Genomic DNA, 27,456 nt, shown 5'->3' on the forward strand with positions numbered 1-27,456 from the left:
ACTGCAAAACAAGATATGATGAGACTTGTTTCTTGCCACCAGACACAATGCATAAGGGCACTTTCATTCACAGAAACATAATGCCATGAATCTGTCAGCCGTTATTCTCGACAAGCACACCAATATCCGTACAAATGGACATGGCTAAAATTAGCTTACAGATTCAGACTATTGCACTAAATATATATACTGCAAAACAAGATATGAGAGACTTGTTTCTTGCCAGCAGAAGCAATGCATAAGGGCACTTTCATTCAAAGAAACATAATGCCATGAATCTGTCACAGCCGTTATTCTCGACAAGCACACCAATATCCGTACAAATGGACATGGCTAAAATTCAATGGCTTCTACATATACAAATAAACCTCTAAAGCATCTAAAAGATGAGTGCATGAGACACCTAAAAACATTTAAAGACATTAAATTCCAACATAAACACAAGGAGCTCTGTTGCATCAACCCGATTACAAAGTGAGTGCATAAAACACATCTAAAAGTGCAGTTTTATGACATCAAATTAAAAACCACAAAGAAAACAAGCATAGCTGGGACATGTGGACCAAGCCCACCATTAGCTTACAGATTCTGACTAGATTGCACTAAATATATACAGGGTGTTCCACGTAACTTTAGCCAAACTTTAAAAATATGCAAATGCCACCTAGCTCAACAGAACCAAGGTAATGCTGCTTGCGGTCGCTTAGAGATACTCAGAATATTTTTTGCAGTCCACATAATTGCATAAGTCTTAATTAATTAATCAACTTCTGAAATATTAAAATTAGATGAAAAGTGTCAATGAGAAAACTGTAGAGCAACATGAAAAACTCCCGATACAGCTTTCTGTTACTCAATACGTGCTAAATAAAAGTGTTTTTCCGTGCGTGAAAGAAGCCTCCGAATACGTGCAAAATTGCCGCGCGACTGGCCGCTCGAGGCACTTTGCATGTATTCGCGGGCTTCTTTCACGCTCAGAAAAACACTTTTATGTAGCACGTATTGAGTAACAGAAAGCTGTATCGGGAGTTTTTCATGTTGCTCTACAGTTTTCTTATTGATACTTTTCATCTAATTTTAATATTTCGGAAGTTGATTAATTAATTAAGACTTATTATGCAATTATGTGGAATGCAAAAAAATATTCTGAGTATCTCTAAGCGACCGCAAACAGCATTACCTTGGTTCTGTTGAGCTAGGTGGCATTTGCATATTTTTAAAGTTTGGCTAAAGTTACATGGGACACCCTGTATCCTCCTAAGCACGATATGATGAAAGACTTTTTTCTTGCCCCCAGACACAATACATAAGGGCACTTTCATTCACAGAAACATACCATCAATCTGTCACAGCCATTAATCTCGCCAAGCACAACAATATCCATACAAATGGTCATGGCTAAATTCAATGGCTCTACATATACAAATAAACCTATAAAGCACCTAAAACATGAGTGCATGAGACATACATCTAAAACATTTAAAGACATTAAATTTAAACATAAAGACCAGAAGCTCTGGAGCATCACAACACTATGACAAAGTGAGGGCATAAAACATCTAAAAGTTCAATCTGCTGCCATCAATATCCCCAGAACGACCAGGGAATCAGAAGCTGGGCCGTGGCGAAAGTTTCAGTCAGTATCTGAAACAGCAAAAATGCCATGACAAAGACGATTGTCAGACGCTACTTGTGAAATGGGATTTTTATAGGCATCTACTGTGTAACATCTCATTAGCATGGTTTCAGTCGGCTGCTAAGTGGGAATATACATTTCTACACAACTAAGAACAAGGACAAACATGTGGACAAGGGCAGCAACAAAGATGGTAAAACAAGTAAGGAACTTTGGGGCCTTTCTTCCGAGCTAGTTTGTGCAGTGTACAGGAGCCTGGCTGAAGATAATACAAAGAGTATAAAGGTAGGTCACAAGCTCAACACAGATTTCACCATATCGACTGCTTAGAACACTTACACATTAGGAATACAGGCACAACATACATTTTTGTGCACTGTTCAGGATTTTACATGATGCGACAATGTGAATTCCATTACCTGCTGCTTGCTCAAGTTGTCCTTGCTTTGACTTCTGAAACCTGGTGGCAAGGCGCTCGGGGGCATGTCGGAGCCACGATTTGATAGAGGCCTCAACGTCGGCAGCGGTTGCGTTTGGCGCTTTGCGAGCAGCATCTGAAATTTACAAGATTCCTTAAATCATCTCAACAATAACAGTTGTCTTGGTGAAAATACAAATTTCAAGAGTCATAAACAGTCTGCTGAGCCTACAAAAAATTGAGAAATAAATTACTGCCTACTCGAAGTCCTTCCACACATAATAGATTTGTTATATTGAATAGAGTTGGGCACATCAGTGACACTTGCTTTTTCAAATGATAACGAGGCAGAACACGAGCCAAAACAATCAAATGATTGCTTTACATTTTTTATTTCGGCTGCTATTTCAATCACCTCACACTGCCTTGCACTGAAAGGTTGCACAGTGATCTTACACTTTATTTATGCCCTTCGCTTTTTACCAGACAAACTATAATATTTTAAGTTTTTAGCCTCTAAAGCTAAGCCTGGACCTTTAGAGTGCTACCAAATTGTAGATTTTTTACCATGTAGGCTTCTTTAGCCAACATTAAAATTTAAGTGCACAGTGAAATTGCAGCATCCTTGCAGTGCTGAAATATGCAACCAATAGCAATAGTGATAACTGACACTGCAAACTTACAAAATAGATAAACGGGCAGCACTTAAAAAAACAGACCAATGAGCATGTTTTTGTTTTTCCTGAGGAAGGCTAATTCTGTGTAAAACACAAAAGTAAGATGTATTATACAGCACACCTGTTATGGCTTTAGCAATCTTCAAGGCGGAGAAGCTCAGTTTTCCTTTTCGACCCATCCAGGAAAATTGTGCCGCAACCTCGTCTGTGATGCAGTATGACAAGATTCTTTTTGTTGCCCAGTAGGCATCTTTCCCACCAAGCTGTGCCAACTCATGAACCTGTGTACAAAAGAGAAGAAATTCTATTCAACAAAGAAACTTGTTGGATGATGTGAATGTTTTAGAATACGAAAAAGAGTATTAAGTCATAAAGCAAGTAAGCAATGTACGAAAAACCCATGACATTCTTGATATTGCAAAACAGCAGTGTTTAACACCTTGAATATTCATTATGAGTTCGATGAACTGAAAAAAAAAACATAACCCCCTTACCAGGATCTTAAATTTTCCAGCATCGAGCTTGTCGTCGAACTCTTGTAGTTCTTCAAGACTGCTTAGCGGATGGCCTAAGAGCTCTGCGCATTCGGTGACTGAAGAAGTGGGAAGCATATCGCACAACTTGTTCAGGGTGTCCGCTTGCTGTTCCAGCATGAAGCGAAGCGTGTTCAGCAGTCGTAGCACATGCCGCTGGAAGTCTGAAAAATATTGTAAATAAACGCTATTAAAACTTAGTAGGGTTCAAGAACATTTTAAGCAAACCATTTTACTGAAAACTGCATTCATATCTTTCAAAATGTGCGTACTCTTCTCTACACAACAATCATGAGGCGAGTTTCGTGGCCGTTCTTGCGCTGTCTGTTCACCTGAAAAGCACAATTTCAATTCATTAGTAGTTTGGAGTAACTGGCTAATGATTTATTTAACTTTGACCTCCCTTATCTGGCACATACCTTCATCAACAGAGTGGTTATCAGACGTACCTTGTGGCGAGTTTGTCTCTGACAACTGGGTCCCTGCAGTGTCGAAGAACGAGAGCAGTGAGCCACAAGAGCCGCTCTACTTGTTAGAAATTCTGATGTGCAACAGATAGTGACAAAGAGCCTAGCAGAGCAAAGAAATTACCGATAGCAAAGGTTTACTAGTTCAATTATAAAACTGAATTATGGAGGTTAACATATTTTGGTTCATCACTTGCTTCTACAATGCTTGAGAACATTATGCATGGCTCTTAAGAAGCTTACAGCTATCTGTGGTTCTAACCTATAGATTAGAACGACAGAAAGTTGCTAAATTCGTTACACACAAAAAATAATAAATACGCACGTAAATCGTAATTTTGTAACGAGACAGCTGTATATGTGTGAGAATACCTGCTGTGCCTTTGTCTCCCTGGCCAAATGTGGGCATACTTGTTGCTTCACTCGAGGTTATTCCTAGAAAGCAATACGTGTAGTCCATCACGTAATGATTCCTATTAGCATTAATCGCAGCCATACACTGGGTGGAGCACAGTATACTCCTATAAAACAAACTTACAAAAGCTCCAGTATTTATACTGAACTTCAAAGCTACAATTCCACAGTTCATTGTTGCAGAATGAATTTCTTTTGTAGCAATCTGCTACAATTGCATGAATGTCACAATATTCATGCTATACTCCATGATAAACATTTCTGGCAAGTGAATAAATGCCAGAGGGGCAACTAGCAAAGTTTCAGTGTACATGCAAGGTAAATACCTTGTTCACACTTGTCGAAAACAAGTGCTGACTAGACATTCAATGTGAAATTACCAGAAAAGCATTCCAAGCGTTGCATTATTTTACTGTGAAGTTGGCAGTGCACTGCTGAAACACAGGGGAGAGCGAGATGGACGAAGCACTTCGTCCCATCTCGTCCTACTTGTGTGTTTCAACCGTGCACTGCCACCTTCGTTATGAATAATTACCAACACGCCCACTCGCCCATCATTTTAATTTCACTGTTTGGAAATATGCTTTGTAAATTTTAAAATCCTATTGATAAAGGAACATGAGCATTGTCAATAACAGGCTAGCTACGAATGCATCTAGCAGCCTGCTTTTCTCTTCTAACGAGGAGTTATTCAATGCTGGTATCCAAATATTCAATGCAGATGAAAGAAAGGAGGTGGTGCATTGTAACATCAGAGGGTTGAGAAAAAATTGGCCTCATGCACCAACTGAGTGCTTGCAAGGCTAAAGCTACGTCCTTAATGCAATGATCTTGAAAAGTAATGGCAAATACATTTTACAATACCAGATGGAAAATTATTTGGGATAGGTGGCAGTCCTGGCTGGCTTGTGGCAGAGTCTTCCTCCTCCTCTTCACTGTCAGAGTCACTCCAGACTGCTGGTGGCCGTCTACGCCTCTTCAATAGAGGCATTTCAGTTTCACTGGCCAGGTCTGAATGGAACTGACTGTCATTTAGCTTTTTCCGGGCATGTTCATAGGTAACTGAAAAAGTGCAAAATGTGATCAATATAATCACCCCTGGCTTAAGGCGTAAGGTGACTGAAATGCGCTTACCGAACAAACCTTTCACAGCAATTTCATACTGCTTCCACCATGACTGTGGTGGATGCTGCTTCTTTGCCATTTTCCCAGCCTTCTCTGCTTTTACATTATGCGGCCAGACGCACACGCTCCCGGTGACCCAAGTAGTTGGCACAATTTCAACCTCTTTAGAGGCAGTGAACTCCACAATAGCATAGCTCATCTGGAAAAGAATTCTGAATTGTAGTGCCACCATTGCACAAAACAGCACTTCCTAATTTTTGTCAAGAAAGCATTTTAACTTCGCAAACAATACAAATTTTCATTACTATAAGCACACTGTTGCTTCAGATAAGAATAGTACCATGGAAACTATGTATATAAGTGACCATTACATGCTCAATCATGATCAGGCTTTCACAATTACACAATAGCAGAGAGCTACTCAAGAATTAAGTTGAACATAGAATACACTGACCTGGCCTAGGAGAAGCATGTTTCAAAATAACCCCTTCAGGCGCGAATTATGATGCACTGTCTGCAAATGTCTCAAATTCGCACAACGTAATTCTAAGGCACTCAATATTACATTCCAAGAAAGAAAATAAAGTAATATGCTGTTGTTTGCTAGTTTTGCTAATTAATCTTAATTAGGGGATAATTGAATATTTAATTACTCAGCAGTCAGTCATGTTCCATTTTTATACAAGAATAAGCAAATTGTTGGCTTAAAATGCGTGCGCAATTTGTTTTTGGTTGCGTTCATTTCGTGCGGAGAAAAATAATACTTATTACGTTGGTCCTGGAATGCGGCACATCGAACAACCCGTCTAACATCGTAGTGCCTTCACCAAAGTGATCGGTTATGGTCATACTTAGCACATTGAGGTTAAGTCAAGGCATGTTGACCATGCAGAAGGTTCAATTGATGCTATGCGCAATGTATCTTGCCCTTTCTTTCCGGCTAGTCCAAAAAACTGGCGAAAACAAGTTGCGTCCACATATGTGGACGTTGCGCCTGAAGGGGATAATTTTTCAAGCTTTGTCAAGCTATAGCTCTCAGCGTTTGGCAAGCTACAAAGGCAGACATCTGCTTATACGACAAAAAATAGTCATGTTGGCTGTTCAAAAATAAATTTTGTACCAAAATGCCTTCATCGCAACATGATAAAACCTTAAGTCAAAGCATCGTTGACAAGCCATAGGAAATGTATTTGCACATGAAGCCAGACATTTAGAATCGGGAGATGAAAGGTTTACATGTCAACAGCAGAAAACAAGCTCCACACTTCAACTTCAAAGTTCAAGTAATAACGCTGTGTTAGATACCAAAATAAGATGCTACATGACAGGCCACAACAGTTTTTATAGAACTGTTGTCAATGGTCCTGCTAAAACGCTTCAAAGGATCCCCACGTAAGATGCTTGGAAAACAATCTATACTCACCAACATTTCTTGGGAATCGAAACGAGCAGCTGTGAGCCAACAAAGGATCTACACATACTTTCGAACAGCTGCAGATGCCCAAATTCCTCAATATTGTGGCACGGTCTAGTGGCATGAAGAATTATTTTACAGCAGCCAGAAAAAAACTTCAATAAGGCCTCTCATTCGCTACCACACTCATACAAGAGCTTGTGTGAAGGCAAATAAGAGTATTCAGGGAAAGTCAGCACCAGAACAAGTTCCTCACTGCTACGAGGAAAAAGCACAGAACACGACACTAAAATGAGCTAATCTTGGAACACATACTAAATGGTATGCAACTCTGGCATTACTACAAACTGCGTCTTCCATGGGAGCTTGATCATTTTTCGCACATTGCTCACAGGCCACACTTTGAGGTCTGAAAGACCTGAAACAATATAAATATCAAGTCTTGAAGATTCAAAGGGGTGTGCGTAGAAATCTTTTTTATGCAAAAATTCTTGACCAATGATGCAAATCTCTTCTGTACCCCTCATGGAAGCAATGTTTCTTGCAATAATAATATGTTCACCCTGCCATGCAGCAGTTGTCCGGCTTCTATGCCCAGTACAAAATTTTGATACTTCAGAGTTTTGAAGCATGGAAGGCAGCATGTAGGAAGGAGTGGACCATTTTCACAAGGTTGTCTGGGAATAAGATCATGTTGCCTGCAAGGCACTTCAGAAGCAGCTGATTGTGCCTCTGCCATTCTATTTGCAAGTTGTTGTAATGGTTTCCCATGTTGTGAAGGTGTCTCTTTAATTGCTTCATATTGTTTTCAAAGGGAAACGCACTGAAGCAGTCCAATGCACCATGGCGTTTGACGTCATCAGGCAAGTGTAACAAGCAATGAACATTGAACGACATGTGCTCTTTTCCATACAAATGGGCAAAACTGGCAACAAAATGTTCAGGAGTGCCCCGGCATAGTCAGCATGTTGACTGCACAACTGCTTGTTAACCAAAATTGACAGCGAGGCATGGAGAAGCAAGAAATGTTTATAAATGTCATCTGCGAGAATGCCGTTGAGAAGAAGAGGCCCTGTGTAGAGCAGAAGAAGCCTAAATTCAACAGCCTTCCATCTATCTAACTCATCGACACCCCTAGGCCTACGTGGGAATTCACGCGGGATGTAGCGACGCAAGGCAGTGCTTTGCTGATTGAATGTATGACGTTGAAGTGGTCCCAGTCGAACATTTAAAGGACCTGAAAGCCACAGGGAAAAAAGCTTTTTCACAACACCTAACAGAACAACATGCATATAGTCGAGAGGAACATCGCACACAGTGTCAAGAGGCAACTCAACAAGAATTGATGTTCCTCTGTGATGCTCGGAGTCGTGCTGCTGCCTGAAGCTAGCATTTGTGCGGAGGGGACAGTCTGAATCGGGGAACACAACCTTGCCTCCAATGTATGCACCCTCAACACAGCACTTGGGACAGCCATTGTAGCCACTGTGGCCTTTGGTCATCATTACGAAAGACCGTGCTGGCGCATCACAAACAAGAGCCTTCAGACAAACCTCAATTGGCTTGCCATTCAACAAGCCCATTCGCCAGCAAATACTGCAACTCATCAACAAAAGCTCTAAAAAAGGCATTGGATGAATGCGGCTTTGAAGGCCCCGCATAAGCCCCGATAACAAATGGCCCAAAGCCCTCACCACAGTTACTAACTCTACATTGTATAGGCCAAAGTTGCATTCTTGAGCTTTTTGCAAGGGGCAGACCATCTACATTGACAATGAGCGAAACAATACTAGGAGGGTCTTTCACGAACTTCAACGAATGCTTAAGCCCGGCAGCGAGACCAAAATGACAATATTCGCCCGGAGACAGGGCCACCACGGAGTACTCGGTGTTTTCTAGTCGCGGCGTTTTGAGGAGTGCACGCGCGTCATCAGGGAGGTCAAGTTCGGAAAAGATGCTGTAACGTTTATGCAGCTTCAATAGCTGGTTTAATGCTTTGCGCTTTATGTTATTCTCAACTGCCCATTGACGCAGAGCCTCTCGAAAGCTTTCTTTTTGCGGTGCTACTTCTTCTGATGAAAGAACGGGCACAGAAGAAAAATGCGAGTTTTGACATGAGGCTCCAGGCAAATCATCTGAATCACCTGACGAACTATTTGACGATTGTGTGGAATCGGCATCAGGATTCGCAAAATGGGCGATTTCATGCGAGGCACTACTACATTCACTATGCACAGCTAAGTCATCATGTTTTGCAACTGCCAAACGTTGTGGCTCTCCTCTACATGGCTGGGTGGCGGAAGCCGCACACGCATTGTCTCCCAAACACTCCTGCACAGCGCACAAGGGTTCAATTAGCAGATGTGTCCTTGCTTCCCGCGATGCCTTCTCCGTAACGAGCTTTTTGCGAGGCCTCTGCATGTTTGTAGAAATCCTAACAAAATTTGATAGACACAACTGTCACATGGCTTCTAGCGACTACAAGCAAGAAAGCAGCTGGTTGCATACAAGGGATAACAGCCTTGACAAGCGCGCGGTCCCGCTCACCTTGGTCAAGTAATACTCAGACAAGGAGCTCGTCCACGGCCGCAAGTCAGACACGGGATCTCCAGTCGTGTAGAACCTCTACGGAGCGTGAAGCCAGGTACGCAGTTCTCGAAGAGGAAGTTGTTGAAAAGCCCGCTTCGCGTTACCAAGAAATCATACAAAAGAAATGGCGGCCGTCCCCTACAGTGTATCCCGCGCTACTGTGATGGCAGTGATGATGATAGACGCAATTTTAGTTTTAAAACGACATAAACGTGAGCTCAATAGTGTAATAACTCCACTGTGCATAATTTTAAAGTTATAAAATGCGGTAAAAACAAATTTACTAGCAGCTGAAATGAAAAACAGTGGCGATTAAACAGTGGCGGCCTACGTTTATGGATGGCGGTGGCAGTTATAACAGTTGGCAACTATGATCAAGCAATGGCGGCGCGCAGCAACAAATTGTAAACACGCAAGTAGAGTGACCTAGAATTGGAGAGTGCCCGGAACGAGCTTCCAAAAGTGAAGCCAAACGACCGTAACGCCGCTTGGGGCGCTGCGATCGGTAGCACTCAGCCCGCCGTGGCTCAGAGGTAGAATGTCTGCTTCCCACGCAAAAAACCGGGGTTCGAATCTCGGCAGGAGGCATTGTTTTTCCAGTCTTTTTACTACTTCATGCGTTGATTTTTTATTCTTTATACTGCTGCTTAACAGTTGCTTCCAGTGCTATGCAATGCAACAAAAAATCAAGCAGAAGCTGAAGGAATAATAACAAAATAACAATCTTTTGCAGTGAACGATAATGTTTGCAGCGCCACCTCACGGGAATCACCAAAACTATTACCACCAAAGCATGGCCTCCGAGAACAGCACGCATACAAAACCCCGCCGACGCATGCTTGACAGGCTCCGCTGTGCGCTCAAGGCTCATTCACACTAGGCCGACTCGGCACCGCTTTTGGTCAGCCGACTGTGCGACAGCAGTCTACATGACGGAAAATGCTGTCGCCTACCTGCGCTACCTGCGCGTCAACTTCGGTGCTAAACTGAGAAAAATAAAGGTTAATAAAGCAGTAAAAATAGCGCTAATGGCACACGGTTGGTCAACTCATTATATGTTTCAGCCTTCGCGCGGTCATGCATAGTCAAAAGATCTGATGGCAAGCTGCGCTAAGTTAGACGACAAAATGCAGTCGCGTTCGAAAACGTAGACCTATAAGGCCATACAGATATATGTTTTCAAACATGCATGCGATAAAACGACGTACTCGGGTGCGACAGAGGCGACGTCCCTTGGCGGTCCCTGGGTTATCCGGGTTGAAAACATCCGCTATGAATCCAGTGAGGACATCCCTGGGACGGCCGAGAAAAGGACCAAACGGACGTTCGGAAATAGCCGAAAACATACATCCGCTGTATGTCCTACGGACGTCGGGTTTTGGACGTGGACGTTCGGCTTTAGACGGGACGTCCAACGGACATTCATGGCCCATTGGGCCACTTCTTTGCAGCGGCCGCGCGCTATTCCAAACAAGTCCACGCTCAACGCTGACATGTTCGCAAGCGCGTCCAACGGAAATAATGGTATAAATTTGGCGCGAAGCCGGCGACGCGAGGTAACACACACGGCCAACACCATGCACCGATCACGACGCCATTTACGTGACACCTTCCCGACACGCAGCGCTGCAACGAGGATACATGTAGAGATATTAGAGATACATGGCCGCTGCATCTGCCCCGAAGCATGATTCAAACATTCGGATCCGGCTGCTCGCACTTAAACAAGACCACGTCCATAGCGAGTAAAATAAAACGAAAGTTTGTCACCAGAGTTCGCTCTCAGCAGGACTTTTGCTGCATTGAAAACTATCATTTTTTATTGAAGCGTGGCGAAAGAGATCAGTCTTGCTTCACTCCACTGTCTATTTCATCAATCCACAAATCACCTCGGCAATGGAGCGGGAGTATCTGGCTTTTCGGTGTACCAAGACCGCGCTGGCGAGAATTGGCGCGCTGGGCCACCAGTGTCAATGTACAATATCGCAACAAATGACGTATTGCAGATGTTTTTTTCTGTCCATTTTATGTCATTCCAGTTTGTTCAGACGCTTGCTCGCGCCGTAACTGAGTTTGTTCAAATAATAGATATTTTTAGCAGAGTGTCGCTTACGCTCAGCGCCGCTTGAGTGTAATAGAAGCATTTTGAGTGCAGAGTTACTGTATATACAGTTACTCAATCTGAGTGGGCCGAACAACCGGTTCCGGGCTTGCTTGGGGGTGAGGCGCGGTGTGTGGAAATCCTATACATACTTTTCATGTGACGTCACAGATAGGTTCTCTGCGCTATGTACCTCCAGGTGGCTGCCACCGTGACTTTTATCTCATTAGACAGTGTCAGTGTAGGGGACGACGCACAGTCGTTTTGCCCCTGTGTTATTTTGTGCTCTACCGCTTTCTTCTGTTCGCCAGCTGCGTCAAGAGAAATACAAATGAACGCTAGAGGGCTCCGGCATTATTTTAATGTCATGGTTTCTCACTCCACGCGTTTTACATGGCATTTCAATCAGGTTGTGCTCCAAGATGGCTATCAAAGTGACGTCAATGAAAACTGCGATGAGGTCGAAGTGAGTCGGGTTGCGTTGTTTGGGCTGTGAGGCACACATTCCCTTCGAAGCGTCCTTGTACGATGCAGACCACGTTCGGCAGGGACGCCGATGAGCATCCCTTGCGTCACTATAACGTCCCCACCACATCACACAACGTCACGGCACGTGATGACGTCATTACGTCATCGCTTAGTAAAAAGTGAGCCGATCATGGAGGCGGTGCAGAGCCAGGGAAGGTGCAGAAAGCTTGCAATGTATCCCGTCCTGGAGGCAGTCCAAAACCGCATTAGGTGCATAAAACGTTCGCAGGTGGACGGGGGAGAATGAATACATTGACGGAGAAGAAATAAACGCCAGGCCCGCGCGGAAAGCGCAGCACAGTCACAGCGAAAGCTGGAAGAGCGGCATTTCTATAGCTCGCTGTAAACTCTCTTGGGGCTACTAATACAAGTACACTATCAAGGTACCCACTACGCTATAAATCACAATATTTGTGAAGTTGGGAAGCACCTAAAACGCCATTATTTGTCATTGTGCGCAGAAGCGAGGTTCCAGCTAATATGTAAGGCATTATGTGCACTTTGTTTACGTGACGACTGATGACGATGAAGAATTGTGGCTCAGCCCTTGTAATAGGTTGGATGCTTTAAACGGCTCACCAGTTACGTAATTCGCATTATGTGACGCCCGGTCGCTATTTCACTCTCCCACCATGCAATATAACCTACGTTGACGTGAGAAAGAGAGACAGAGAGAGGAGGGAAGAACTTTATTGAGATCCTGAGGAAATGGATAATGGGCTTAAGGGCTTCCGTGGCAACCAATGCAAGTGCGCTTGCGAGGAACCCACTACGCTATAACTCATCATAATTTCTGTGAAATAGGGAAACAGCCACTATGCCATTTTTCGTCATTCAACGGAGAGCCGTGGTACCCGCTAAAAACATGTAAGGCATTATGCGCACTTTGTTGGTGTTGTGCCTGATGACGATGAGACTTATATTGCAGAGCCCCTTGTAATGGGTTGGAAGCATCGAACAGCCACTCGTTTGCGCAATTCGCATTGTGTGACGCCTGGTTAAGAATTCGCGTTGTGTGGGCGTGCTTGTTATTTCACTCTTCTACCACACTAAATTACTATGTTAGTGGTTCCTTCTGGATATGAAGCCTGTATACTTCTTCTTGCAAGCAGTTCCAAGCGCCGGCATGGCTCTGAGGTACAACACTGGCTCCCACGCAGAGGACCCAGGTTCGAACCCCGTTAAACCTGGAATTTCTTTCTTATTTCGTTTTTTTTTTATTCGAGCGATAGTGGTTACGGACACCGGCGGCGGCGGCGGGGCGGCGGAGAACTACGGCACCAAAAACGGCCGTGAAATGATCTCATACAGCTTTCGCTGTAAAAGATGGCTTTCGCCTTCTCATACGGATATACAAGGGCACATGTGTGAGAAGAACGCTGATTTTGTGATAATCGAGAAGTCGGTTATTGTAAGTCTTGCAATATTCGTCGTTATTGTCGCACAACATTGCCTGCGGGCTAGTTCCGGTATGGCTCCTGCTTATTCATCGAGTGAGGCAACTGAGGCATAATTTGTAACTCAGTAATGGTGCACGTTCTTATAGGCCGACTACCATCCGGGCACGAAGACAACTTAGCCTGCACTTTGCTCATGTGTATTTCCGCATGAGCAAATGAACTTCCACTCCATTATTAGGTCTCCTTGGAATCTCGGCTATAGTTACCAAAAAAGTGTTGCTTACACATGGGTTGCAATATATAAGTACATGCCGGGTAACGGATAAACTTCCGAGGTAACCGATAACGCATCCATTCGCAGTTTATTTGGGCAATGTAACCGATAGAACGAGACGGAAATAATGAAAACATCAAAAATATGAACGATGTAACTGTTATTTTATCCGTTGCTCACTTTTATCGCTATATTTATACGTTACCGTGGGAAGAGTGTATGCTGGACTATGTATCGCGGGTGGCAGAATTGTCTAACGCGGCGCGCTGCGGATTGAGGGGTAGCAGGATCGAATCCTCAGTCGCGCAGATCAATTTTTTTTCTAACGTGCATATATGTATATATATATTGTAAAGGCGTTTATTGACGGCGGGATCGACGGCGACGATGCGCAGCGACGACAGTAACGACAGAGCGCAGATTCGCAGGCTCACGAGCAAGAGCACGAGGGCGTGCTCTCCGAGAAGAGGCGAAGAGGGCGACCCACTAGAAGGCGCTCAAGAGGACGGCCCATTACAGTGTTCTAATGCTTCTGTACAATTACCCCGGGTACGCAAAGGGAGCCGCCCGGCGACCTAACAGCTGGTCACTATGAGCGGGTCATGGTAGGGCTTGAGGCGCTCCACGTTCACAATGTCGCGCCCTCGACGGCGCATGTCCGAAGATGGCTCAATGGGTTCAATCAGGTAGTTGACCGGGGACGTGCGTTCGACGACACGGTAGGGGCCCGTATTTGGGCAGTAGTTTGGAAGAGAGGCCAGCTGCAGCGGTCGGGACCGAGAGCCACACGAGCGCTCCAGGGAGGACGTGGACTCAGAAGTGGTGGTGCCACCGCGAATGCTCTTCTGCCGCTCTTGTTCGTGCGTTGTAAAGGTCTTCGCAAGCTCGCGACATTCTTCAGCAAGCCTGGCTGTGTCCGAAATAGGCGCACATTCAGATCGATCCGGCCTGTAGGGAAGGATAGTGTCGATTGTGTGCGACGGGTGCCTGCCGTACAATAAGAAAAATGGCGAGAAACCAGTAGTGCTCTGAGAGGCGGTATTGTAGGCGTACGTGACGAAGGGCAGAATGGCATCCCAATTTGTGTGGTCGGCTGCGACGTACATCGAGAGCATGTCGCCGAGCGTGCGGTTAAAGCGTTCAGTGAGGCCATTCGTCTGCGGGTAAGCAGTAGTTTTGTGGTGAACGACGTTGCACTCTTTGAGAATGGCTTCGACGACTTCCGACAAGAAGACACGGCCTCGATCACTGAGCAGCTCCTGGGGCGGACCGTGACGCAGCATGAATCGGTGGAGCAGGAAGGAGGCCACATCGCGCGCTGTAGCCGCTGGGAGGGCGGCGGTTTCGGCGTATCGCGTTAGATGGTCAACAGCGACGATGGCCCAGCGGTTACCAGCCGAAGTCAGAGGAAGTGGTCCATACAAATCGATGCCCACGCGCCCAAACGGACGGTTAGGGCAAGGTAATGGTTGTAGACCTGCTGGCGACACGTGCGTTGCAGGTTTTCGGCGTTGGCAATCGAGGCAGGAGCGAACGAACTTCTGCACGTAGCGGTACATCCCTCGCCAGAAGTATCGTTGTCGAATGCGGTGGTAAGTTTTGGATACCCCAGAGTGCGCGCATTGCGGGTCAGAGTGGAAGGCCTCGCATATTTCAGAACGCAGACTGCGGGGTATCACTAGTAGCCACTGGCGGCCGTCGGCGTTATAATTGCGTCGGTGCAGTAGGTCGTCACGAATGGCGAAATGGTGGGCTTGACGACGCAACGCGCGAGTGGATGGTGTTGCCGACGGATCCGTCAGCAAGTCGATCAGCGTGGTGATCCATTTATCCTTGCGCTGTTCGGTAGCCATGGTGTGAACGTCGATTGAAGCAACAGCTATGTGAGATACTGAGCAGGGGGCATTGTCGTCAGGCAAGGGAAACGCGAGAGGGCGTCGGCGTCAGAATGCTGGCGTCCGTTGCGGTACAGCACGCGGATGTCGTAGTCCTGCAGGCGAAGTGCCCAGCGGGCGAGACGGCCTGAGGGATCCTTCAATGACGACAGCCAGCATAGTGCATGATGGTCGGTGACGACATCAAATGGGCGACCATACAAATAAGGTCGAAACTTTGTAAGGGCCCAGATGATCGCCAGGCACTCTTTTTCCGTGACTGTGTAATGGGTCTCGGCTCTGGTAAGCGTACGGCTTGCGTATGCCACGACATATTCGGGGAACCCTGGTTTGCGCTGCGCAAGGACAGCGCCGAGGCCTACACCGCTGGCGTCCGTGTGTACCTCCGTTGGGGCCGCAGGATCGTAGTGGCGTAGTATGGGAGGAGACGTCAACAAACGACGGAGCTTTGCGAACGCGTCGTCACACTCGGACGACCATGAATTGAGGAGTCCGTTACTTCCAAGGAGCTTCGTCAGCGGCGATATGATGGTGGCGAAGTTTCGTATAAAGCGTCGAAAATACGAACACAGTCCTACGAAACTGCGCAGTTCTTTGACGGACGTAGGTTTGGGAAATTCGGCCACGGCCCGAAACTTGGCAGGATCGGGAAGGATTCCGTCCTTGGACACGACGTAGCCGAGGATTGTCAGCTGCCGTGCTGCAAATCGGCACTTCTTCAAATTCAGTTGGAGGCCTGCGTTGCGCAAACGCGTCAAAACATGCCGCAGACGTTGGAGATGCGTGGAGAAGTCCGGAGCGAAAACGACGACGTCGTCCAGGTAACACAAGCACGTGTGCCATTTCAAGTTGCGCAGAACGGTGTCCATCATGCGCTCGAAGGTCGCGGGCGCATTACACAGACCAAACGGCATGACGTTAAACTCGTACAAGCCGTCGGGTGTGACAAAGGCTGTCTTCGGTCGAGCGTCATCCGCCATGGGTACTTGCCAGTACCCCGAGCGCAAATCAAGAGATGAAAAGAATTCGGCTCCTTGCAGACTGTCAATCGCGTCGTCGATTCGCGGCAGCGGGTAAACATCCTTGCGAGTGATCCTGTTGAGCCGTCGGTAGTCCACACAGAACCGCACGGAACCGTCCTTCTTCGCAACGAGAACAACGGGAGACGCCCATGGGCTGTCCGAGGGCCGAATAACGTCGCGTCGAAGCATATCGTCGACTTGTTCATTAATGGCCCGGCGTTCTGCTGGAGACACGCGATATGGACGTTGCCGCAGTGGTGGTTGGGCGCCAGTGTCGATGCGATGCGCAACAGCGGAAGTGCGGCCGAGGGAAGTTTCCCCGACATCGAAAGAAGAACGAAATTCTTCCAGCAGGCACAGAAGTTGGGAACGCTGGACCGATGTGAGGTTGTCAGCAATGGAGGACCTAAACACATCAGCAGGTGACGAATCGGACGTGGAAACAGCACTGAGCGTACGGGAGCTGGCGCAGTGCGTGTCACCCGGTGCGTGTATAACTTGTGCGTCTTCGAGGGGTTCCGCTCTAACGAGACATTCCCCTCGCACCAACGTAACAATGAACGGGGATGGGTTGGTCACAAAAATATTTCCACGGTCGCAAATGGCACCAGCAAGCCTTTCCTAGTGAAAACGCGGTCACATGGAGAAGGAGCGCAACGGCGTCGCAGAAACCGGTGCAATAGACTGACACAGCCGTTGACGAATTTGCAGGAACTGCGATGCCGTCCTTGACGAATACCTTGGTCGCAGCCGATGAACTGTCTGCCGGCGTCATATCTGAGAATGGTGAAAGCTCTATTTCGGCTGGCGCGCAATGAATGACGGCGTCGTGGCGGGAGAGAAAATCCCATCCCAGGATGACGTCGTGAGAGCATGAGGAAATTATGATGAATTCGACGGCGTACAGAGCGTCCTGAATGATGACACGGGCTGTGCATACCGCCGTCGGGTGAATACATTGGGCGCTGGCTGTACGGAGGAAAGACCGGAAAGTGGCGTCGTCACTTTTCGTCACAGGCGGCTTAGTTTAGCGTCCATAACGGATACGGCGGCTCCAGTGTCGATAAGGGCAGATGCGCGAACACCGTCCACAAAAACGTCTATCACGTTCGATGGGCTTCGCTGAGGGCTTTCGCAGTTCGATAGCGTCGCAGCCCTTGCCTCGTGGACTGCGACGACTAGTTTTCCTGGTCGCGTGCGACCGGACGTGGGCGCATCGGCGACAGTGAGCGACGTCGGGGAGACGGAGAGCGCCGAGTAGATGGAGCTTGGCGTGACGTCGGTGACATAGGCGTAGGTGGGGCGTAAAATGTGCGGTTTGACTGGCTGGTGGCGGGCGACACGACTTGAGGCGGCTGGACGCGATTGCAATAACGCGCCACGTGGCCGGCGTAACCGCATGCGAAGCATATGGGGCGGTTGTCAGGTGTGCGCCATCGGTTCGCTGGGGCAGGGCCCGCCCATGGCGCAGGACGTGATTGACGGGGTAGCGACTGATACGACTGCATCGTGGGCTGCGGTCCTGGCCTCTGCATTACGTCGGCGTAGGTAGCCGGCACAGCCGCTTCGAAGGACTGATGTCTAGCGGCGCCTTCGGCGTAACTGTGTGGGGCTGCCGTAGGTATCACAGGGGACGTCCTTGCGACAACTTGGGCGTAACTCAGTGGTGCAGGAGCCGGATGGTGCTGGTGGTACTCAGGCATGACCTCCGCGATTTCCTGCTCAATCGCTCGACGGAGGGGAGGGAGAAGAGTGGTTGACGGCTGGTGAACGTACTGAGGTTGAGCAAAGTCCAGCAGAGAGAACTGGCGCGCGATTTCCTCGCGCACGAATGACTTCACCTCTGCGAGCAAGGCGGAGTGGTCGGATATGGTCGACAAGCCAGCGAGCTCGGCGTCGCGGGATGGAGAGCGACGGGTCATCGACCGCTGCCGGCGCAGCTCCTCGTAGCTCTGGCAGAGCGTGATGACGTCGGCCACTGTGCTGGGGTTTTTGTCGAGCAGCATCGTGAAGGCATCGTCGTCGATGCCTTTCATAATGTGCCTCATCTTGTCAGATTCCGACATGGTGGCGTCGGCTTTCTTACACAAATCGAGGACATCTTCAATGTAGCTGGTAAAGGTTTCGCCGGCCTGCTGAGCTCGTTCTCGCAAACGCTGCTCGGCCTGCAGCTTACGAACGGCAGGGCGGCCAAACACGTCGACGATGGCGGTCTTGAAAGCGGAGCACGTCGGGAAATGGGATGCATGGTTGTTGTACCACATGCCGGCCACACCCGCGAGGTAGAAAACCAAGTTGCTCAGCTTGCCGGCTTCGTCCCATTTATTGGGGACACTCACTCGTTCGTAAATCGTGAGCCAGTCCTCCACGTCGGTGCCATCCGCGCCGGTGAAGATAGGAGGGCCGCGGATACGGGGGACACCGGGACAAGCGGTCGGGGCAGCAGGCGGCGTTTGCTGAGCGGCGTCTTACGGCATGGTAGATGGCACGGTACGGGATCGAAGCTCCAGGGGCATCAGATGGAGACCGAAGTTGTGGGGACGGTACAGCACTCTCCACCACTTTGTAAAGGCGTTTATTGACGGCGGGATCGACGGCGACGATGCGCAGCGACGACAGTAACCACAGAGCGCAGATTCGCAGGCTCACGAGCAAGAGCACGAGGGGCGTGCTCTCCGAGAAGAGGCGAAGAGGGCGACCCACTAGAAGGCGCTCAAGAGGACGGCCATTACAGTGTTCTAATGCTTCTGTACGATATATATATATTAATATATATATATATATATATATATATATATATATATATAATATATTTATAATAGATATATATAGATATATGTTTGTGTGTGTGCGGAACATGAAGGAGACGACAAAAGACCCGCCGTGAGTGTCCATGTAATTGATATCGCAATACAACATGTCGGCACCCTTCGAAGCTGCCCTTGAGCCTTGAAATTATGAATTCGCAACCGTGAGCTGCGTGGCACGCAAGTTCTAAACCGACGCTTGTGCTTGCGTTATATTTGCGTGCTAACGCTCCAACAGCAATGTATTTGTGTCTGCGTTGCACTGTTCCTAGGGTTTATTTTCAAATTCTCGGGGACAAGGCTTAGCATGCGTGGCTGAACAAACAGCTCATCTCAATTATAAATCACAAACCGTACGTTATATTTTGTCCTCAGTGTGAGTAACACAAACCGATGGCCCACTCCACCGTTTATTTATGCTGTAACAACAGTGGGCAACTAGCAAGCTCGAGTGCGGATCGAAGCGGGAGATGGCGTCTGCGTGGGCGCTGCCATGTTGGTTCGCAATCAAAATTATCGGCAGTTACCGCTACAATAATTAAACGCATATGTCGTAGATGCGAATCGTGATTAGCGCATCGAGTATTGCTGTGACATCGCACGTGGCAAACAAATGCAGTTGTCTTAAACTTTCCCAATTAAAAGCCAGTTAGAACCAACATTATATTTTGCTACGCAAGCTTGGGGTATGCCGACACCTGGTAGCTTCGACCCTGCAGCAACCATGACGTGAGAACGGTAAGCGGTCCCTGCATGCGTTAGACGTGTAGAAATACAGCGTGAGACCGCCAACGAAGCCAAACGTGCGATTGAACTGCTAAAAACGCTTATCCTACAAAGACCTCGTTACTGCTGATGGCACACGCGAAATCGTGCCGTGACTGCCAAATGGAGCCAACTTACATTGGCACCGCTAACAACGCTTATTCTTAGAAGCCTCCGACATTTCTCAAGCCAAATTGCAGGTTGTGCCTGCATATTTCTACGAGCTCTTGGGCGACCCCAATTTCAATAGCTATGGTTAAACTTGTTTATTCGGGCTTCGCAACTCTTAGCTGCAATTTTCGTATGCGAAGGAAATCTGCGGAAAATTGTGCAATTCATATGTCTTTTGCAAAAGAAATCGCATGCAAAACTTTACCAGCGTTCCTCTTCTGCTTACATTCTTCTGCCCCTCTCGACGTGAAATTGTGTTCCTGCAGCGGACGGCCGCATTTCAATTGTTGATAGACAGATTTTTTTTCCATCTTGTACGAATACGTTAACAATACGGTCTTCTAGAATAGTGTACCCCAGATACTGGGTCCCCAAGACGTGGTGGGTAGGCAGCGCCTAAGTTTTGAGGAGAAGCTTCATTGAGTAGGGTTGGGTCAAGCGCACGGGATGCCACCCATGGCAAATAAAATTATGCGATACGCGGGACAAACTGCGTCGTGGCGCGCGCCGCGACGTCTGCGTCTCCACGATCTCGAAGCAAGATGCCTTGGGGGCCAACACTAATCATCACGTTTGACGATAACACGCAAACATTGACCATCGGCATCGACCATCCCCCGGCGACGTAGGCGTGAACACGAGTACATGCGAAAAGTCATCATAACGTGATGACGTCACCGCATGTCCTTGTCATGACTTCTCAGATTGCCAATGTTGTGACATCACCTTGACGTCGCTATTCGGTCGCACAATGTTTCATCAGACGATGATGACATGACACCACCGCTTGGCAAAACGTGGGCCAATCAGGGAGGCGGTGCAAAACCGCCTCCCTGATCAGAAAGCTTTAGGTGCAGAAAGCTTTCCAACGGGGGCGTGTGAGGATCACTACATCGACTGAGAAGATGGCTTTCGCCTGGGAATCGTCATAAGCGAATGCGTAAGTGATCCTGTGAGCTTTAGGGTCTCGGGTCAACTCGAGCGCAAGAACCGAAGTGTTGCTTGGGTTCTCCGCATGCGCAATGGCGGCACGCGAATTCCTTATTTCCCCAATTCTAAAACGCTCTAATAGAGTTCTCCGAAACATTACGGCTTTTCGCCAGAAATGGTTCCGGCGTACATTCGTGCGTGGCGTGAAGGTTGAAGCAAGCGAGGCAGTGGAAAATTTTTAAACCTGAGGGAATTATTATCATCCGATACATCATACTGATGTATGGACGCAGCGTCTGATATAAAGCAATGCATTAGCCTTGAATGAGTTCGTAGAAAGGGCATAGAAAAACAAATAATACCAGGGCCAATAAAAGTTGAAAACCGCCACAGTTTATTGTTATTGCATATTGTGGCCCCGTGTAATGAAATTCCTGCTGCGTGGCATCACTAAAACAAGAGCACCATTCTTTATCAAATGCGAAGCATTTCTTACCGAACCAAAGCCAAGTTGAGCGTTTCTATCTATCTATTTATCTATCTAGCCGCCTACATCAATGGGCTGTCATGGTTGTCTCCTTAACTTCATATGTATACCAAAATTGGCCTGGGAGAGCATAAGAGTATGACGAACGTTACTGCAGGCCTATCACGTACGTCACAAAACCCATTCTCCAAGTCACGTGTGGCACACACCCGCATACCAAAGGTCGTGGTATGCCGGTATGCGCCACAGGTGATTCACAGTTCATATCTACCCAAACACAGCGACAACAGACGTCGGTAATGTTAACTCGAGAACGTTAAGGAGCCTGTGAGGTACGCAGACGAATGCACATATAAAAAAACTCCAGGCCTGCGCGCAAAGCGCAGCACAGTCACAGCCAAAGCTGGAAGATCGACATTTCTAGAGCCGATAAACTCTCTTGTGGCTACTAACACAAGTACACTAGCAACATATCCAGTACGCCACAAATCATAATTTCTGTGAAGTTGGGAAGCACCCACCACGACATTGCTCGTCATTCTGCGGAGAAGCGAGGTACCATCTGTAAGGCATTACGAGCAGTTTCTTGATGCGATGGCTGATGACGATGAAGAATTATGACTGAGCTTTTGTAATGGGTTGGAAGCTTTAAAGGACCCACTAGTTACTTAATTCGCATTGTGTGACGCCCGGTCGTTATGTCACTCTCCCACCATGCTTTATAACTTGCGCTAACGTGAGAAAGAGATAGAGAGAAGGAATTAACTTTATTGTGACCCTGAGGAAGTGGATCATGGGAGACTTATGGGCTTCCTTGGCAACCAATAGAAGTGCACTTGCGAGGAACCCACTACGCTATAAATGAATAATTTTTGTGAAGTAGAGAAGCAGCCACTATGCAATATTTCGTCATTCTGCGGAGAACCGTGGTAACACCTGTGAGGCGTTATGTGCACTTTGTTGATGCTGTGGCTGATGACGATGAAGAATTATGGCAGATGCCTTTGTAATGGGTTGGAAGCATTCAACAACCCACTCGTTGCGCAATTCGCATTGTGTGACGCCTGGTTACAGAATTCGCGTTGTGTGATGCTTGCTTTGTTTTACGCTTCTACCACGCTACATAACATATGTTAATGTGGTTCCTTCCTGACATGAAGGCGGTATAGGGTGCTTTTGCAAAGCAGTTTCAAGCACCGGCATGGCTCTGAGGTAGGACACTGGGCTCCCACGCAGAGTGCCTAGGTTCGAACCTCGTTTCTTCCTGGAAATTTTTTCTCATTTTGTTTTTGTTTCTTATTTCCAGCGATAGTGGTTACGGACACCGGCGGCGGCGGTGGCGGACAACTACGGCACCGAGAATGGTCCTTGTTGTGATGTCATAACAGCTTTTCCTGTAAAACAGGAATCGGACCAGCAATCGAACTTAGGCATTCTGCGTGGTAGTCACGTACTCCACCACAGGGTCCCGCAGTGTCTTCAAGCTGCACTGGAAAAAGACCATATGCAGATGTAATGCTGGCGGAAAATCATTTATGTTTGCATTTGCGGCTACAGAAGTTTATAACAAGGTAATAAACCTTACATGTATACTCCTATGACTCAGCAATATATATTTGTAAAAATTACCTGTGTTTAACGTCCCAAAACCACGATATGATAGTCAGAGACAATATAGTCTGTAACACCTTGTGCGTCTTGACGGTGTACTACTAAATAAGTGAATAAGTAAATAAATCAATAGTCAATGGCTCCGGAAATTTTGACCAGCTGGGGTTCTTGAACGTTCACAAATCTAAGTACACGAGCCTCAAGCATTTTCGCCTCCATCAGAAATTGCGGCCGCCGTGGCCGGGGTTTGAGCCCGTGACCTTGGAGTCAGCAGTCGAGCAACACAGCCACTAGAGCACCGCGGTGGGTAGCTAGACATAAGCGTTCCTCGACCCAGGGAATACCCTAACGAACATGATATACTCAGCATCCCACCGTAGAGTGCACTTCGTTTGGATGAAACTGATGTCTGTGCTCATTCGACAGTGTTGACGTTACGTCGGACCATAAGCTACGTTTAAGTGTCTAGTGGGCGCGTGTACTGAGCCCACGGCGTGCACACAATTACTAAATTATACTGACATGTAGATGCACTTCGTAACGTTTGGCTCAAAGCCAAAAAACTGTGGCATATAGGCAGCCGCTGGCTGAGTGCTTCGTAGAAACCGATTCCTCGATGCGTGCGATCTGCCGAATATTTTTGTTCACATACCAAACAGATCATGCTGGAAAATTAAGCAATTAATGCTGTAGTCAGCCTAAAGTTAAATTGAAGTTATATAAACTCCAACCCCCGCTATCACACTCATACGCAAAACTAAATGACATAGATGTTCCAGTGGATTACCTTCACACACTGTCGCGACGTCAAGTTTTTTGGTGAAGCTGACATAGCTAATGTGTCTCCTGTGCGCTGTTTCATCAATATCATGGCTGATCAACTACAGCACATATTAAAGAAATGGACGGCACTACTGATGAGAAATGCCGAGTGACAGTAATAAAAATAATAGGCTAGGTCGACATAGCCTCAGCACTCCCTTTTGAACAGACAAAACTGTCAGGTATGTCGGGAAAGGCTGCGCACACTTTTCTTTCGTAACCAGCACTCGTCTTCGAGGTACGATTAGATCATTTCAGAAACACAGCACTGTAAATGTTTGCGTTTGATCCTCACGCAGCATGCACAGCGGCGCTCTTGACGTGCGAAACATTTAGCGACGCTTGCTAACAATACTGTCACCCGGATACGCCGCTGTATCGTTCGAGTATTTAAATGTATTTCAGGGTGACACGTCGCGAAGTAGGTTAGCCTGGTTCAACTTTGAAGCTCACGCAAGCGCTGCACCACGCGCACAGTTAGTACGGTCGGATGCCATCTTAGAGCTGCTATCGCGTGGTTCGAGATATGTTGCAGGAGCGTGGTACAAACTGGGCCACTTGAGTCGGTATGAATTCCTTGTGGGTGCAGCGCAAACGAACAGAGGAAACGCATCTGTGAGTTTGCATGAAAAAGAATGAATTTATCTTGGGTTAGAATGGTGACGTTCAGTCAGAGGAGAGGTCCTTGAATTTCTCCCACTCTTCCGCAGACTCCTTGTGATTTTGCTATTTCTTTATAACGGCTTGTGTTGAAGGTCAGTGCTTTTTTGGGTTGTTTACTATTCGTGTGTTCGCCTTTTTTTTGCCTTTTTTCTCTCTCTGTAATTACAATGCATGTTTCATGACATCGCGTCAGCAGTGACCGGACCCCGTAGCGCACGTGGACTGTGCATCACGGGGTAGCGGATTTCGCGTGTGTTCATGGCTTGCGTTCTGCACATACGTACTTGCGGCTCACAAAATTCTTGCGTCCCCAATTCTAAAACCCTCTAGCCTTTCGGCGTAGTTGGGATGTGCTCCTCCGACTTTTACTTTGATGTACAGGGCGTGGTCGACCGTGGTCGCGCGCTTAACTCTTGAGGGGCAGTATTGTGTGCTTTGTGCTTTCACGGCAAGGTAGGAAGAAGGAAGAAACAAGCGGAAAGAGAGGTGGTTAGCCAGTTCTTAGACCGGCTGGATACGCTGCGCTGGGGGAAGTGGTAAGGGGGATAAAAGATAATAGAAGAGAGATGGTACAAAAGAAATGGAGAGCAAGCAAAGGAAACGAAAAAATGCCAGGCCTGCGCGGAAAGCGCAGCACAGTCACAGCGAAAGCTGGAAGAGCGGCATTTCTATAGCTCGCTGTAAACTCTCTTGGGGCTACTAATACAAGTACACTATCAAGGTACCCACTACGCTATAAATCACAATATTTGTGAAGTTGGGAAGCACCTAAAACGCCATTATTGTCATTGTGCGCAGAAGCGAGGTTCCAGCTAATATGTAAGGCATTATGTGCACTTTGTTTACGTGACGACTGATGACGATGAAGAATTGTGGCTCAGCCCTTTGTAATGGGTTGGAAGCTTGGAAGCTTTAAACGGCTCACCAGTTACGTAATTCGCATTGTGTGACGCCCGGTCGCTATTTAATTCTCCCACCATGCAATATAACTTATATTGACGTGAGAAGGAGAGACAGAGAGAAGGGGAGGAACTTTATTGAGACCCTGAGGAAATGCATGATCGGTTTATGGGCTTCCTTGGCAACCAATGCAAGTGCACTTGCGAGGAACCCACTACGCTATAAATCATCATAATTTCTGTGAATTGGAAATATTTAATTGACAACTGATGACGATGAAGAATTGTGGCTCGGCCATTTGTAATGGGCTGGAAGCTTTAAACGGCTCACCAGTTACGTAATTCGCATTGTGTGACGCCCGGTCGCTATTTAACTCTCCCACCATGCAATATAACATATTGACGTGAGAAAGAGAAGCAGAGAGAGGGGGGAAGAACTTTATTGAGACCCTGAGGAAATGGATGATGGGCTCATGGGCTTCCTTGGCAACCAATGCAAGTGAACTTCCGAGGAACCCACTACGCTATAAATCATTGTAATTTTACTGACACCCCGAGGAAGAGAATCATGCGCTTATGCGCTTCCTTGGCAACCAATACAAGTGCACTTGCGAGGAACCCACTACGCTATAAATCATAATTCCTGTGAAGTAGAGAAGCAGCCACTAAGCAATTTTCGTCATTCTGCAGAGAACCGTGGTACCTGCCAAACACCCGTAAGGCATTATGTGCACTTTGTTGATGTTGTGGCTGATGACGAGAAGAATTATGGCAGAGCCCTTTGTAATGGGTTGGAAGCATCCAACAGCCCACTCGTTGCGCAAATCGCATTGTGTGACGCCTGGTTACAGAATTCGCATTGTGTGGTACGTGGTTGTTACTTCACTCTTCTACCACACTAAATTACATATGTTAATGTGGTTCCTTCTGGACATGAAGCCTGTATAGCGTCGTTTTGCAAGGCAGTTCCAAGCACCGGCATGGCTCTGAGGTACAACACTGGGCTCCCACGCAGAGGGCCCAGGTTCGAACCCCGTTCCATCCTGGAAATTTTTTCTTATTTCGTTTGTTTTCTTATTTCGAGCGATAGTGGTTACGGACACCGGCGGCGGTGGCGGCGGCAGACAACTACGCACCAAAAACGGCCGTTGAAATGATCTCATAACAGCTTTCGCTATAAAAAAGGAAAGGAGAATGCGACACTGCTTAGAGCCTGTCTCTAAGAGCAATTGTCCGCAAGAAGCGCTATAATGCTTTCAAAGCCTTCAAAGTTTGCGTTGAAGCTATAGACCGCAGGAAGGCCCCTTTGTTCGCCGCAGCGGCCGCGTTGGCGAAACGAGTGAGCTGCTAGCTAGAAGAGCCAAATTAGGGGCTAGTTAAAGTAACAACTGTGACAGTTCACGCTTGTCCTGTACACGAGCGCGAACTGTGTACCTCCTGTGTCCCGTGTAGCTCTGCAGTCTTTTAAGTCCTGTGTGTGTTTGAGCAGTGCGCAAGTATCGAGCTGTGACAGTTGTTAGTTCGCACTCGCTTGTGTGTGTTTCTTTCCCTGCGTCATTTGTGCTTGAGCAGCGCGCACCAAGTTTCTAGCTGGTTGCCGTTCTTCATGTGAAATTCTCATCTCTTTCTATCGCATTCATTGCTTCGCCGTTGTGACGAAAATGTGAGTTGTTTCATGCGTGCAAACACTAAGCCCTCTCAACGGTTGATTTACCAGCATTGCAAACATCGCGAAGAATAACGAGGTATAAAATTTCGCAGCTCAAGAATCAATAGCGGGCACACGCGGGCACACGCGTTTCAGCTTC

General features: G+C 47.2%; 1 protein-coding gene and 1 long non-coding RNA gene across 2 annotated transcripts; both read right to left on the bottom strand.

Annotated features, from left to right (window-relative positions):
- Window positions 1-1,296: 1,296 nt before the first annotated feature.
- On the bottom strand, window positions 1,297-5,110 carry LOC119378120 (uncharacterized). The gene is made up of 8 exons (XM_037647363.1): window positions 5,010-5,110; window positions 4,104-4,166; window positions 3,714-3,746; window positions 3,537-3,596; window positions 3,226-3,428; window positions 2,853-3,012; window positions 2,056-2,190; window positions 1,297-1,644 (listed from the first exon to the last, which is right to left on the bottom strand). The coding sequence occupies exons 2-8, from the start codon at window positions 4,138-4,140 to the stop codon at window positions 1,634-1,636; spliced, it is 639 nt and encodes a 212-aa protein (XP_037503291.1). The 5' UTR covers window positions 4,141-4,166; window positions 5,010-5,110; the 3' UTR covers window positions 1,297-1,633.
- A 21-nt stretch (window positions 5,111-5,131) lies between these two features.
- Window positions 5,132-9,420, bottom strand: LOC119378121 (uncharacterized). Its single transcript, XR_005180936.1, has 3 exons — window positions 9,232-9,420; window positions 5,280-5,469; window positions 5,132-5,207 (listed from the first exon to the last, which is right to left on the bottom strand). It is a non-coding gene; the product is annotated as an uncharacterized LOC119378121 (long non-coding RNA).
- Between the last annotated feature and the right edge of the window lie 18,036 nt (window positions 9,421-27,456).

Source organism: Rhipicephalus sanguineus, unplaced genomic scaffold (genome assembly GCF_013339695.2).
Source record: "Rhipicephalus sanguineus isolate Rsan-2018 unplaced genomic scaffold, BIME_Rsan_1.4 Seq698, whole genome shotgun sequence".
Lineage (NCBI taxonomy): Eukaryota > Metazoa > Arthropoda > Arachnida > Ixodida > Ixodidae > Rhipicephalus > Rhipicephalus sanguineus.